The 16,304-nt window shown below is 36.4% G+C and overlaps 1 protein-coding gene across 1 annotated transcript; it reads right to left on the reverse strand.

Moving 5' to 3' along the window:
* Positions 1-7,122: 7,122 nt before the first annotated feature.
* LOC116025082 (auxilin-related protein 2-like) lies at positions 7,123-13,210 on the reverse strand. The gene is made up of 8 exons (XM_031266161.1): positions 12,207-13,210; positions 9,704-11,363; positions 9,455-9,599; positions 9,258-9,355; positions 9,069-9,134; positions 8,613-8,702; positions 7,970-8,146; positions 7,123-7,891 (listed from the first exon to the last, which is right to left on the reverse strand). Exons 1-8 carry the CDS (start codon positions 12,782-12,784, stop codon positions 7,853-7,855), a joined length of 2,853 nt encoding a protein of 950 aa, XP_031122021.1. The 5' UTR covers positions 12,785-13,210; the 3' UTR covers positions 7,123-7,852.
* Between the last annotated feature and the right edge of the window lie 3,094 nt (positions 13,211-16,304).

The following is a 16,304-nucleotide window of genomic DNA, read 5'->3' on the forward strand; positions in this document are numbered from 1 at the left end:
GTTCGGTTAATTCGGTTAACCGGCTGTTTCGAACCGAATTAACCGTTAACCGAAAATTCCAAATTCCATTAACCGTTCACCGAACCGAAAAGTTCGGTTCGGTTACGGTTAACCGAATTTCAGCGGTTCGGTCGGTTAACCGCCTATTGTCCGTGTTTTGCCCACCCCTATGCATGATGGTGTTATGTTGAATGCACTTTTGTTATATTGTTGGTGCTTTTGTGTCTTTTGTTTTTAAAGATATAACTTTGTTGTTTATGGGTTCTTATATGTATTTGTTATGCAACTAATAAAGCCAGGGAACTCAATCTAAGGGTTGTGTAACTCAGGAGACCCCGGGTAATAATGATTTTGTGACATCGCCTTTGGATTTTCTTGCTCAGTTGCAATAAGACTCACTTTGGGATGCATCGGACTACGAGCTAACTGTAGAGGATGAGGCGCAATTCCATAGTTTGAAGACTCATATTTCGACTACACTATTGGTTCTCAAATCTCAATGATCTTTAATCCAATTGTGCACGAGCTAATTGTAGAGGATGAGACACAATTTCGTAGTTTGAAGACTCGATTTCGACTACGCTGTCGGTTTTCAAATCTCAATGATCTTTAATCCAGCTATGCACTACAATGTTACTATTAGTGCACCTATACTTTTGTTTTTGTTTTTTTTTGTTTGTTTGTTTTTGTTTTTTTTTTTGAATAATGATAATAAACATGTGATAGACCTTTTGCTTATGTATATGGTCTGTTAGTTTTTGTCGTTGTCATGCAGTGCACACCACGTATCACAAATGTGCACACAGTGTAGTGGGTATGTGCACTTGTATTGTATTACGTGCACAAAATAGTCTACATAAGTGCACGCATTCAATTTGATTAGTGCTCACGACAGAATAAAAAAGGGGACATTGCACACATAACTAAAGCAAAATCTTTGGCAATATATATATATGCACATTTCAAACAAGAAATGTGCACACACTCACACCTAGAGATGCATAGATGCATAATACGGAGTAATTAATATTTTTAAGGCTTTCATATTTTCAAATTAAACAACGCAAGTGCACACAAGTAATGGTGTGCAGTCGTTTGAGCATACCAAAGTACACACGATAGAACACAAAAGTGCACACAATGCACTATCATCGATGCAACAACATACAGAACTAATCAAATTCAACTATTGAAATAATTACTAATGAATAAAACTCCAAAATAAATAATAATATTCAATCATAATAAATGGAAGTAGGGAATCTTATCCCACCATAAATACAATCCTAAAGTCATGCATAGCATCCTTATCAAATAATTTCCTAATTTACATTGCTATTCAAATTCCAAGGTTTCCCTTATTAATTCTTTCCCTATTAATTAATATCTATATTTTTGAAATCATCCCATCTATCTAAATCTAAGGGTGTGTTTGGTTGGGAGGTTTAGGCATAAGGTATGGGTATCAAAGTGATTGTTAGTGTTTGGTTGATAGGTTTTGTGAATGCTACTATGGGTTTGGAATACCCCATTAATGGCAAAACCCATACCCTTATTAAATAAGGGTTTCATCTTCCTTCATCATTTCTTCCCCAACTATTAATAATCATTCCCATTCCACCCAACTACCAAACATGCTAAATACTTTCACCAAAACCCATTACCCTTACCAAGTATTTGATACCCATTCCGATTCCGATTCCCATGTGCGAACCAAACGCACCATAAGATTCAATGGGGACGATTAGTCCTCATGTTGTTATGTGAATGCAATATACATACATACATACACACACACACACACACATATATATATATATAGACACACACACACACCTATATCATATGTATGTAATTTTACATATATAAATTTATATAAATATTATAGTTTGTACGCAGGCTCGTTCCTATCATTTTATAGGCCCGGGGCATAGCATAAAAAATGGGCCATACATGAAATTTATCAATTGTTGTGTCATGGAACCGAGTCCACTTTGCAAGGTGGACCCGGGTCTATGTTCACAATGAGACCACTTGTTTAGGTAGGGTTCCAATGAGACCACTTGTTTAGGTAAGATCGTGAGATCAGATCTTGTGCATCCATGTAATAATTTAATGGTCTAGATTGATTTAAGATTCTAAGTTAAAGTGTGTGCGAACAGTGATAAAATGTGTGCAAACGGTAAGTAAATGTGTGGGAACGGTGATTAAGTGTGTGTACGATGATTAAATGTGTGCGAATTGAGTGAGTGTGCAAAAAATCTAGACCATTAAAATTTTTTAGATCGATGTACAAGATTTAATCTCAAAATATTTTAATGGACTAGATTGATTAAGATTCCAAGTTGAAGTGTGTGCGAAAGGTGATTAAATGTGTGGGAACGGAGTGTGTGTTTCAATCAATCTAGACCATTAAAAAATATTGCATGAATACACAAGATTTGATCTCACGATCTTATCTAAACAAGTGGTCTCATTGGAACCCTACCCTATATATATATATATACACGCGTACGTAACTACATGAAAAAAAAAACTAATGTCAAATAATTTAAACTAAAGTATAAAAATAAATATATATGTGGTCATGGAAGTTTGGAAAATTTAAAGTATAAAAATAAACATATAAAACAGCCATGGGAGTTTGGAAATTTTCAAGTATAAAAATAAAAATATATATATGCGTACGTACTACAGAAAAAAATTACGCAAATATGCTGCCAGAGTTCGACCACTTGACCTTAACAATAAAAATCGTAAGCCCCACCAACTAAGCTAAATCAATTTGTTTGATTAAATGTACATTAATAACATAAATCGAAAATATAATAGTATACATATAAAAGGTGGTGGATTAGGGTGGTAGGCCCCTTTTCAGGGTGGGCCATGGGCAAGGGCCCAGCCCGCCCTTGCCCAGGGACGGGCCTGTTTGTACGTATATAGAGAAATGTATATGAATGTATATAAATTGGGTGATTGTTATGTATGTGTATATGTAGTATATATGTATTTTGTGTGGTGTACGTATGTATGTACATAAATTTTATATATATATATATATATATATATATATATATATATATATATATATATATATATATATATATATATATATATATATATATATAGTATGAATGATATAATATATAATTATAAATATAATATATAATCATATATTTATTACTTCATCTATATATATGTATGTATATATAATTAACTTCTTTATTGCTAAAAAGAAAAAATTAATGTAATTTGATTTGTCAACTTGTGATGAGATTAAATAATTTCGAATAATGATTTTATATGCACAATTTCATACAATGACCACATTTCCCTCTAATTATTGCACCATTTAACTTAAGAGTGGTTATGTGTGAGACCATCTAACATGAAATGTGTAATATTTATTAGTTAAAATATTATACTTTTCAATGAACTTTTAAAAAAATTACATTTTAGCTGAAAAGTATTACACGTCTAATGTGAAACAGTCTTACATAATAATTATTCTTTAACTAATTGATATAATAGTTTGTGTTACTCTACATATTGTATTTGTGCAAGATGGATAAAAATCAAAAGAGAAAATGGTCTTTTTTAGCCTTTGAATTACAACATAATGGCTAATTCAGCCATTTAATTGCTGACATTCACCTTTTTCAATAGCTATACCATGTACTCGGGTTCACCTTGCAAGGTAGATTCGTGTTCAAAATACACAATTTACATATTGAATGTTTACAACTTACCTACTAAATGCTCACAATTCTTTAGTGCGTAAATTGTAAACATTTAGTTGTGAATATCCAATATATAAATTGTGAACGTTCAGTATCTAAATTGTGAATTTTAAATTAGGGGTCCACCTTGCAAGGTGAACCCGACTCACAGAATAATTTGCCACTTTTTTACCCTTAAATTATTACCATGACATTTTCTACACACAACTAGATAAAATCATTAAAATGTTTTAAATAAAAGGCTAAAGTGTCATCCCGCAGCATGAACTATATTGGATTATTCATGCCGCACCTTAAACTTTCATAACGTCCATTTCGATACACAAACCATTAATTTTTTTTCATCTAGCATTTTTACAGGTTACCTATAAGTTATAGGTAATCTATGCTGACTTGGACCTTTTTTTTTGTTTTCTTTCTTTTTTCTTCTAAGCCTTTTCCAGCCCAACAACTGCCGAAACCGTAAAATAATAATAAAAAAATCTTATATTTAGGCATTTAGCTACTGGCAATAGCTAAATATATATATAAAAAAATTTATATTTATCTACTACCAGTAGGTAGTAGCCAAAATAATAATAAAAAATTTATAATATGATTTTTATAATAACAAAACATATTATATATAATTATATATACTATAAAAAAAAATTTCGGTTGAATTGGAATTGGAACCTTTATACAAGGTTCCAGTTCTGGTTTGTGTAACCTTGGAACCGCGAAGAACGAAGCGCGGTCACCCCTAGGTAGGTCGCCGGTGGGCTCGGCGCACGCTGCCGCAAGGGAGGGGAGGAGCAGTGGATTGTGGTGGGGCTGTGGTGATTTGGTCTAGTGAGCACTGGTTCGACTGAAGGCACGGGGGAGGGGTAGCGTGAGGCGTTGATTTTTGGGGTTTACTTAAAAATTTTGGGTTGACTTAAAAAGAAGATCCACATAAGCTAATTACCTGTGCCATGTCATCATTGTAACCTGGTAACTTGTGAAAAATGGTAGATGAAAAAAATTAATGGTTTGTGTATCGAAATGGACGTTATGAAAGTTCAAGTTGCGGCATAAATAATCCAATATAGTTCATGGTGCGGAATGACACTAATAATCTTGTAATTTTACAATCACTACTTAATTTCTCATTCTCACATTCAAAATATTAGATATATGAGTTCCATCTCATAATAATTGTTTGGAATAAGATTCAAATTAGCCACTAAACGTAACCAAGTGCAATTAGACCACTGAATCAAAAAAGTGCAATTAGGCCACTGGACACTCTAAATGTATGTAGTTTCACCTGATAGCAGGTTACCATCCATTTCATCAGGTTACTTGCTTATGTCGATGGTGAGTTGTCATTTTAAAATAATTTTTAATAATAAATTATTAAAATAAAAAAATAAAAATATTTAAAAAATTAAAAAAAATTAATATTAATAATAATAAAATACACCTGCGGCCACCCTCTCCCCACCCCTTAATAATACTCTTGCCACCTTAAAAGAAACATGCGGATGAATCAAATTTAATTAATTAATTTATTATTATTATTATTAACTTCTTTCACAAAACAACTTTTGCTTTATGATTTTGAAAGAAGTTGACTTTTCGTAAATAATAATAATAATAATAATAATAATAATAATAAAATTTGAGGCAAGTTTCCTATCACTGTAGCAAGGGTATTATTAAGGGAGAAAGGATTGGCCGTCGGTGCATGTGTTTTATTATTATTATTATTATTTTTTATTTTAATAGTTTATTATTAAAAATTAATATAAAATGTTAACTCACCATCCACGTAAGCAAGTAACTTGATAAAATAGATGGTAACCTGCTATCATGTGAAATTGCATACATTTGGAGTGCTCAATTACCTAATTGCACTTTTGTTTTTTTTATTTAGTGGCCTAATTGCACTTTCAAGTTACGTGGTCAATTTGAATCTTATCTTTTTTCTTTTAAATATTAAAAAGAAAACTTAAACTCTTATTGGAATGTACTCGTGTCGGCGTGTACATAACAACAAAGAAAAAGCTCCATCATACATTACAAAATGAAAAATCAAATAAAATATACTTAAAAATGAAACTCAAATACAATATACTTGAAAAATGAAAAATCAATGCAACAGTATAGAAGTGTGTCATCATACATTCCCCTTAAAGCATATCAAGCTGTTAAATCTAAGAACTAAAATGTCACAAAATGATTATTTTAAAAAAATTAAATAAATCACAAAATAATGAAAGATGCTTTTCCTTCTTGTTTGAGGGAATAAGAAATTAAGTGAAAATTACAAAATTAACCCTACTATTTTAGACTTCATAAAATTTTAATTTCATCTTGACGTGGAAAAGAAAGTCACCTTTGTAACAATTGATGGATGAAAAATAAATATGGGAGCAATTCAATGACTGAATCGATCGTTATGCTATAATTCAAGGACTAAAAACACTATTTTCTTAAACAAAAAAGTTTTAATTTGATTTAATATACAATTGAAAAACAATTTAGGCTCTGTTTGGTAAATAATCAGTCTATCAGTCAATTTTGACTTATTTGATCACTATTAATTGTTTGATTTGGTTACAAAACCAATATAAGTGTTTGGTTAATAAGCTTTTTGTAACTCCAAAATACTAAAATTCAAAAGGCTACTCAAAGCAGTCTTTTCAATTAGCTTTTTGAGAAAAAAAATTATACCAATCAGCTATCAACTAATTTATCAAATACTTTTCTACAATCAGCTAATGTTATCAACTAATCATACCTTCTAACCCAATCAGCTAACAGTCATTTACCAAATAGGGCCCAAGGTGTTGTGAGAGGCAAATTATTGCATGGACCATGGTCCATACAGCTGTGTGGACCAAAAATAAAAGGTACATTATTTTTGTACTGTAGGTACATTATTTTTGTACTGTAAGTACATTATTTGATAGTATATATAAAATAATGTACCTTCAATACAAAAATAATGTACCCTAAAATAATTTACCTACAGTACAAAAATAATGTACCTTCAGTACAAAAATAATGTACTTTTTATTTTTGGTCCACACAGCTGTGTGGACCATGGTCCATGCAATAATGATTGGTTATGAGAAGTTTTGGATCTAAAGCATTAGTCTAATTAACCTGTAAAATAAATATGAAAAGAAACATGCTACACACCCATAAATTTTACTTCTCACAAACAGCCACTACTTAAAGATCAAAGATTAAAACAGAAAATTTAAATAAAAATTAAATGAAAAAAATAAATCAGCCTCTAACATTTTACTATATCATGGAGTGATTGTTTTGTGAGTGAGAATTGTAAAGGTGCTTAGCATTTTTCATAAGAAAATTGATTATCAAAAGCCACAAAAATTTGCTAAGACTAACATTTTCTTTAAGATGAAGGATAAAGTGACTTCCTTACCATTTGTAATCCTGCATGGAGGGGCATCTGACGATCAAAATTCAAAAACAAAGGAACCTGAAAAAGGCAGAAACAGAGTCCCCAGTGCATGAAATTTGTACATGTTTAGAAGGGGAATAAAGGAGAGAACGCCCTCACCCACAGGCCACAGCTCTGTCAACCGAAGATAAGAAATACAAAAAACTACTACATTTTGTATTAGCTTTCAATCTCAACAATAATACAGTGCTCCATATAGAGAGGCATTGGCGTATCTCGTAACACAAACACGTAGAGTAGAGTAGAAACTTTGACGAGAAGCAAAAAGAATCACGGGGAAACAAAATGATCATCTGATGCACACCATGTGGGCGGGCAATCAAATGTGACATTGATGCATGGGATGATTGGGAACAATCCTATTCTGCACCAACCTGTCACTTCAACTGTGATGAGATGAGATGAGATGAGATGCACCAGGCACCCATGCTGCCTTTTACATTGACATCAATATACAGCCAGCTGTATATTTTACTTTATCATGCAACTCAGCAGCTAGAGGGATCTCCAGTATCAAGTTGCAAGATCCAACACCAACAAGGGACATAGGTGGTCATGCACAAGCTGTTATATCTCTCTCTTAATTGTGGGTGCATAACATCTACCATTCTACCAGTAGTCCAAAAAGTCCCCTCAAAGCTAATGAATGATGTATCTAAAAAAGCTCCTCTGAATTAAATTTGTTCCATGCTTCCTATTCAAGATAGGACACTAAAAATTAGCCCGGTCCACTAAAGCAGTAACATTAGTAATGTAGGACAATAATTTGTACCTTAAGAAGGTCAAACACCTTCTCAGCAATATATTTCTGCTGCAGAGTGGCACCCTTTTGCTGCACCTTATCAGGATGGATACAAAGCGTAGCCTTTCTATATACTTTTTTGACAGAGGCACCGGTAATTAAATCTGTCAAAGAAACAGGCTGCCAACCACATTCAGGCCAAAGCACCTGATGATTCATGAATGGAGAATGTTAGATCCAGACACCAGAAAATATAGGAAAAACCAATCAAACTCAGATCTCAATAATACATCAGTATAATACCCCCTATGCCCTATAAATCCTTGTAGTCTTAACACTATAATGTGTCCTTAGAACTACAGAATAAAGTTTATTACCTCATGCCCAAGCCAGCAGTGCCAACTACTAAGTGGTCACAGAGAATATTGCAGAACTTTTGTCCAAGTATTAAAAGGACTGAAACTTAATCAACAAAAAGCAGAAACTAAAGATAATATCTAAACAACAGAAGTCCATTTTGAAATGAAAATATAAAATCTTTAAAAGAATTGAAATTGCTAATTCTTGAATGGCAATGTAGTTTAGAGTTTGTCTTAGATTCACTCTTCTTTTTCAGCAGGTGGTAATTTCACAGATAGAATATGGAGAAATTATGATTAGCAATCAAACGCACATATTGCAATGTTGAAAGAAGCGCACGCAGATTTCCTTCCTTCCCAGCAGCCCATCTCTTGATTTCAGTATCCAAAGTCTCAGCAATTCTCTGTACACAGATCAAGCCAGTCAGACAGATAACATAAAAGCTTGAATGACATAAGCAAGACATGCAAGAAGACAACTCAGATTCTTAATAAGACACGGACTTGGGGCATATCCATCCTCCAGTATATGTATGCACTGTTAGCCAGTGTTTCCTGGCAATATTTAACTCTTATCTAAATTTTTCTTCTGAACACAAATTCCTAAAAATTTAATAACACTGAGGCACTGCTAGCTAAGGCCATATGCATGACTGTGCCTTCTACCTAATCCATTTTTTCGTTTCTGTTTTAGAGGGATGAATACTGTAAACTCGAATGGCCATCAAAAGGTGAAATAGTTGCATATTGTCCATGAAAAAGGTACTTACATGTCTTTCTTCCTGTTCCCTTTGGACTTGAAGATCACGTTGATTCTTTTCTTCCAAGGCCTTAGCCTGAACATAATTTCAAATTTATCATCATATACAAAAAAACACTTTGCAAGGCAGTCTCAAAGCTATATCCAGCATAACAGATGGGCCTGAACAAACAAAAGCAAATAAAGCATGAGAGTATACCGCTCGCTCCTGGGTGCGTTGATGGCGCTCCAATCTAGCTCTTCTTCTATCCTCACTTTCCCCTTCAACCTCCTGAAACTCTCCAGATGATGGAGCAGCTTTCCAAGAAAAAAGTTTCAGTCAGCAGTAAGCCATGACATAGCTTTAGTAGCAAATAAGTTTCATATCTTATAGGTAAAAGCAAAATAAAGAAATACCTCCAAAAATTGAAGATAGATCATCCACAATATTAGCAGTTGACGACGCTTTCCTCATGTTAGAGGTGGCTCCACCAAATGAAGATGTTGCTTTTGCCCCTTCAGAGCCTCCCTTGTTCTGGAATTGCATGTCAAACGTAGTATCCTGGAAATAGCAATGATGAAACAGAATAACTCTGCAGTGTGAAATAACATACTTGAAATTTAAAAAGGCCATCAGTATATCATTATGTTATAATTTGTACTCACAGGAGGACTTGCCCTTGGCCTTGGAGCACTGCTTGCTCGACCCATACTAAAGAATGATTCAAGATCATTATCATTCTTTTGTTGGTTCACCCTTGATGCAGCAGCAGCAGCCCTTTCTCGAGCCTCAGCAGCAGCTCTCTCACGAGCCTCTGCAGCAGCCCTTTCTACAGCAGCTCTTTCCGCCCGCCGACGTGCCTCAGCCTCAGCCTTGGCAGCAGCAGCTTTTTCTCGTACTTCTCTTTCTCTCGCTTCTGCATTTGCTCTTTCCCTTGCTTCTGCAGCAGCTCTTTCACGGGCTTCTGCTTGTGCTCTCTGAACTGCAGCCCTTTCAGCCCGCTCTCGTGCTTCAGCAGCTGCCTTCTCCACAACAGCTCTTTCAGCTTTCGTACGAGCATCAGCAGCAGCTCTTTCACGTGCCTCAGCTGCTGCCCTTTCACGTGCTTCCCTTGTAGCCCTATCTACAGCCTGTCTAAGCCGTTCCCTCTCAATCTCCCTTGCTTTCTCCCTCTCCCTTTCAAGTCTCCTCTGTTCCCTCTCTTCCTCTTCCTTTACGCGCTGACGCCGTTCACGCTCTAACCTCTCTGGGTCTTCCTTGAATTCTCTGTCTTGCATCTCATGAAAGTCCTGTTCATCCTTATCTAACTGCACATTAGTTCTAGCAGCCTTTGCATATTCTCTTTCCCGAACTTCCTTTGCACGCCTAAATTTAGCCTCCGCTCTGTCCATAGCCTCCTTCATTGCAGCAGCAGATGCAGCAGCAACAGAGTTAGCATTCATTTCTTCACCAGAAAGAGCACTGGCAGTTCCGTCAACAGTGTTCTGAGCCCTACCCATGGCAAATTCCTCAAATTCATCCAGTTGTGAAACTGGAGAGCTCTTAGACGCAGCACGGGCAGTCTTAGGACTCTGAGAGTATTCACTGTAACTTGGTGCTGATGAATAATCATCACCTCTCCATGGATGCGCAGCAAAGAAACCTGTCCCTGACTTAGAGGTCTGTCTTGGAATTGGAGGAGGGGGGCGAGATGGAGGTGGAGCACTTGTAGGTTGGGTGACAAGGGGAACCTCTGATACTGTAATCCAAATATCTTCTGAAGCCTGCACTTGTTCCTCTGATCTAGGAGCCATATCAACCTGGGAACTATTCTCATCACGATTTACACTTGCATACTGAGGATAAGGGGAAGAAGCAGCTTCTTGGCTAAAAGATTTCTGAGAATCTGTTGCAGGTGCATCAAACAAAGACCCCGGAAAGCTGTCTCCATGAATGGTCTTCTGGGGATGGCTCTCAGAATTTCTGAAAGAAGATTCAATGTTTTCTCTGACAGTAGATGTTTGCCTCTCACCCTTCCCTGATCGGTCCCAAGTAGGGCTCTCATTATTCCTTTTCTTATTCCTTTCAGGGGAAAATGGAGGCACTGATCTACCAAAACTATTGAGTGGATCCAATTCATCAAATGCACTACCCCAAACAGATGAAGAATCGACCTTTGCATTTCCAGATTTACCAGGCTTAGTGATGCCTTCCAATGGATCAGAGAATACCCCTGGGGTTGGGGCTGAAGATGTATCTAATACTCCAAAAGGGTCATCCATTGTGCTTGAAGTTCGATTGGAGTTCCCAGATAGTTTGGATGGTTGATTTGACTCTGTAAATGGCCTGCATGAAACAAAATGTTGATTGTTCATTAGTTTATTTGATATCCAAACTATATGGTCAAGAAAAACTAGAGGGGATATCATTGCATCAAATAAAATGCAAGGTGTGACAAGATATAGTATGGCTTATGGTAAGAAAAGATTATTCATACTTTCCAATACTGGCTCACTCGATCCATTCAATCTTGAGATGCTTCTGGTACCCATCACAGTTTCAGTTCCACCCTATACCTCCTATGGAATGTATCTCCATACAAACAATTGCCCCTTTTAAGTTGTGGTTTTCATTTGTAATTTCACATTCATGCTATGTTTGAGTTTTAGCAAAATTTTCAGAAACATTGCGTTAGAGAGAAGGATATCAGTGGTTGATGGTTTACACTACACAATGAGAACTTTTACAGCATCACATTTCATTATGGCTTATCAAACAATGTTTTCTTTTTCTTCTATATATGGCCCTCCTAAATGAAAAAGAAAACATTGTTTGATAAGAACAAAATGCCACATCACAGAGGATTGGAGAGTGCAGATATGATGCTTCATTTAACCAATGCTACACCATTTACTTCTCCAGTGTGTATCAACATAAAAACTTTGATCCAATCTGAATCCATGTTTTAACTGCCCCATTACCCATTCATCAACCAAGCACACAGGGCAGTTGATAAAGTAATGTGATATCTTTTCGGTAACATTGTATATACTGTCCACATGTTGGCACAATTGAACAATGTGAATTCAAATTACGAATAACATCAAATGCTATACATCAAACAATTACAGGTTTACAAAAGCTCATTTACTCCTAATATCTTAAAATGACATCATTGTTGAGAGATACCTGTTAGTACTGGCAGGATTACCACTCCCAAAACCAGCTAGCAAATCATCGAACCCTCTTGAATTTGAACTCTTACTACTCTTGACTTCAGTCACCTTCTCATTCTTCCCAAAATTCCCTAGAAGATCATCAAACTGGTCAGTATTATGATTCTTTTTTGGCTGCGAAGCCACAGAGGCAAACGCATCATCGTCAAACCTAGCCGTTGACGAAGACACTGATTTGCTCTTGAGTCCACCAGGCATTCCATCAAAAATATCATCATCATAGACTGGTTTATCGTATACTGGCAAAGATGACGTCTTGCTGTTATTGTTCTTTGAATCATTGCCAGATTTGAAAATGGAATTGTAATCGAAATCATTCATCATCGTCGAGGCCTTATTGTTGGTATTGGAATTGGTATACTTTGGCGGGCCACCAAAGACATCGTTGAACACTGGACCCTCGCGATCGTCTAAGAACGGTGAGGACCGTGCGGAGGCAGAGCGGCGATCTCCGCCGTCGGATCTCATAGGTACCGATTTGCCACCAGGTCGGAGGCCGAAGTCTCGCGCCAACACGTCCAGTTCATCCATTGCAGAGACTGTTCAAATTGCTGCAGATCTTAGCCCAAATCTCCCCCTCGGAAGCAGGGAAAAGATCTCTGTAATGGATCTAAAATTAGAATGGACTGCAAGGGCAAAAGCTTCCAATTGAATCAAACTGAGATGACAATTGCGACTGAATGATCAAAGATTATTATTCCATATATGAATATGATATGAACACAACGGATTAATGGCAATATATGTATGCATATAGATATATGTGTTCATATAGCTTGATACAGATAATAGGAAGATGGAGAAATATTGATTAGGGTTTGAAGGGGAAGGAAGATGAGTTGATTTCTTGTCTTCTCTTTTTCTCTGTTTCCTGTCTTCGTCTTCCTTGCTCCACCTCCGTAGCCTGTTCTTCTTTCTGTCTCGCTCACTCTCGGCTACTTTTTTTTTTTTTTCTTTTTGTTTTATTTAATCTTATTAATAATTTATTAATTATAGGCTAATATATTATATACATATTAACGGTAGCATTGGTTAAGTTTTTTTTTTTTTTCTTTATTCTTCCTTTTGTTGTAATTTGTTGTGCACCAATATGGACATGAAAATGGTAATACAGAGAACACAGAAAATAGAGACAGGAAAATCGCAGGTTCATTTTTATTCAATCAATCCTCTCTCTCTCTCTCTCTCTCTCTCTCTCTCTCACACACACACACACACACACACACACACACATATATAATACAATAATAAAGGAATAAAATAAATAGGATGATTGTTACAAAACATCACCATGAATGGTCATAATGGTCATAATAATGTTAATAATAATGTCCATATTAAAAATCTTTATAATATTCCCCCTTGGACATTATATAACCATAATCATGCCACGTTAAAAACTCACTAGAAAAAATCATGTGGGAAAAATCTAAACGAGAAAAGAGTACATGTTATATGGGTAATTCATGTGTCGCTTCGGTTGCTTCATTAAAAATCTTAGACTAAGAAAATATTGTGGTAAAAAAACTCAGTTAATGTAAAAAGAGTATAACCATAAACCTTTAGGGTTTAGACTTTAGGATGTATATAAAAATATTTGATCATTGAGACCAATAAATCAATCATACTCATACTTAGATGTTGTTGCTCCCCCTAAAAACAACGTAACAATCTTCCTAGCCTACGCATCCCAATTTTATGGACATACTTCTCAAATGTAGATTTAGGTAGGGACTTGGTGAACAAATCTGCTATATTGTTACTAAAACGAACCTTGTGAACCTGTATCTCACCATTCTTCTAGAATTCGTGTGAGTAAAAGAATTTAGATGCAATATACTTTTGTAAGGTCCCTTTTAACATATCCACTACTCATATGTGCAACAAATGTTGCGTTGTCCTCATACAGAACAATGGGAGTAATATATACATGTGCTTCGTCATACAAATGGTTTCATATAAAGTGTTGAACTTTGTGTGGTTTAGAGGTAATAAACATAGTGTACTTAATAAATACTTTTATAAAACGTCACTATGCTACAATAAAGGCAAATACATAGTTAGTCTAAGGCATGACATTACGGGAATCAAACAAAATGCGCAATACTCAAAGTAGCTTACTAATGTCATATTTTAATTTAGTGTACAAATATGCCAATGTATTTTATACCTTAAGGATATTGCATTTTGGGAATCACCAAATATTGCTAACAAACTTATCGCGAAGGATGTGTCTTCCACCTTCCGGTGGGCAATGTTGCAAAAATCCTGCCTAGGCACCGTTTACTCCCCAACTAGGCGCTAGGCGTCGGTTGACCGCCTAGCGTATCACCTTAAATGGTGGTCTAGGCGGTTGGCCGGCTAGGCGACCGCCTAAGCTCCGCTTAAGCTCTGACCGCCTAGACCTCCTAGCTAGGTGCCGACTAGACCTCCTAGGCACCGACTAGGCCGCCTAGTTGGCCGATTAACTATTGTTCTTTTTATTTTAATGTACAAGCTGTAGATATTTTTTAGGTTAATATTTAATATTTTAGCATTAATTATTAAAGTATTATATAGTTTATAATTATTAGTCTTTAAAAAATTAAAAATACTTAAACAATTTTTTAAAAATAAAAAATAAAATAAAAAAATACATGGGCACCTAGGCGCCGATTAATTTCCGCCTAGGCGTCCTAGGCGCTAGGCGCTCCCCGATCGCCCAAGGAGTGCCTAGCGATTTTTTCAACCATGCCAGTGGGTATATGAGTTTTCCACTGCCTAGTGGGTATAGGTTTCTTCCACTTTGTGGTGGGTATATATGTCTTCCACTGGCTAATGGGAATTGTGGATCGTCTAGACTTATTCCTAGGCCTCGTTTTCCTAACTACCGCGTGGATTCTTAAACACTGCCTTAGACCATTTTACTTACTAAACTATTCTCCTATAACACCTATACTATACTATACCCTAAACTTCTTACCCATAATTCTCGATTGTACCCCATGCCCTTCAATGCCTGACCTTGTTAAGTCGTCATCTCCATATGTTCTACTGTAACCTGATTATTATCTTGTAAGCGTTCGGGTGCAAATTGTCTTAACTACGGTCCTGAAGATCTTTAGTGGCCGATCGGGCGGTGGGAAGACCGAATGATTCCTGAAATGTGTGAGAGTGGCTCACTGATAACTTGAACTAATAATCGTATTATCGTACTATAATGGTCAAAAGTACATGACAACTAACTAGACGAATTTATCTTTCTAACTATAAGTAAAATCTCTTGTGCCGTCTTGAATTCTAGACGCACTCAATTGGTCTTTTTATATCGTCTCTAGTGGATTACGGGCTTGTGTTTCTAGTTTTGCTCTTCATGTTCTTCACACTCATTGTCTCGCCTATTGGGACCTTCCAGCGGGGGCTTTGTTCCTCGATCAATAGGGATAGGGTCCCTGCTTGGGTGCTCGGGTTGCCTTAGCCATTGGTTGGGACGAGTAGCTGATCACCCTCTTTGGATGATGTCTTCGATTTTTTCGTAGAGTGATGCATTCCTCAGTAGTGTGTCCCAAACGCCTGTGATAATGGCAATATTTAGGCAGCATATCGGATGGTCGAACACGATGTGGTTGGTCATCTGGTTGCAAGGGAGGTGGCGGCGGCAGGTCCCCCATGTGGCGGGTGGTTGTATCTCATACACTTGATGGGTCCTAGGTATGGGACCCACTTCATGACGGGGGTTGGTAGGTCTTCTGTGGGTACTTAGTCTACTTTCTCTTTTTGACGGTTGGTCCATTAGATGCATTCCTGCCTCATCACGGGGTCGCTTTGCTTCCCGCTTTTGCTTTTGTCGTAAGGCTTCTTCTGTCTCTGCATATTTGTTGGCTCGCTAGATAGCTTGGGCATATATCTCAGGTGTATCCCTTCGCAGGTTAGCGAATAGGTCTCCTGATCTTAAGGCCTCCATGAAGAGTGTTAAGGCTGTTCGGTCATCTAGATCCTCCACCGTTTGTAATTTCTTTTGCCATCTTCTTAAGAATTCTTTTAGGGTCTCAACTTCTCCTTGTTGTATGGC

This window comes from Ipomoea triloba, chromosome 7 (assembly GCF_003576645.1).
Source record: "Ipomoea triloba cultivar NCNSP0323 chromosome 7, ASM357664v1".
Classification (NCBI taxonomy): domain Eukaryota; kingdom Viridiplantae; phylum Streptophyta; class Magnoliopsida; order Solanales; family Convolvulaceae; genus Ipomoea; species Ipomoea triloba.

Coding starts and splice junctions, on each gene's coding strand:
- LOC116025082 (XM_031266161.1), bottom strand. CDS start 12,784: ATGGATGAACTGGACGTGTTGGCGCGAGACTTCGGCCTCCGACCTGGT. Junction 9,356..9,454: donor TCTATCTTCAATTTTTGGAG/GTATTTCTTTAT, acceptor TTTCTTGGAAAG/CTGCTCCATCATCTGGAGAG. Junction 8,147..8,612: donor TTCTTTCAACATTGCAATAT/GTGCGTTTGATT, acceptor ATGAATCATCAG/GTGCTTTGGCCTGAATGTGG.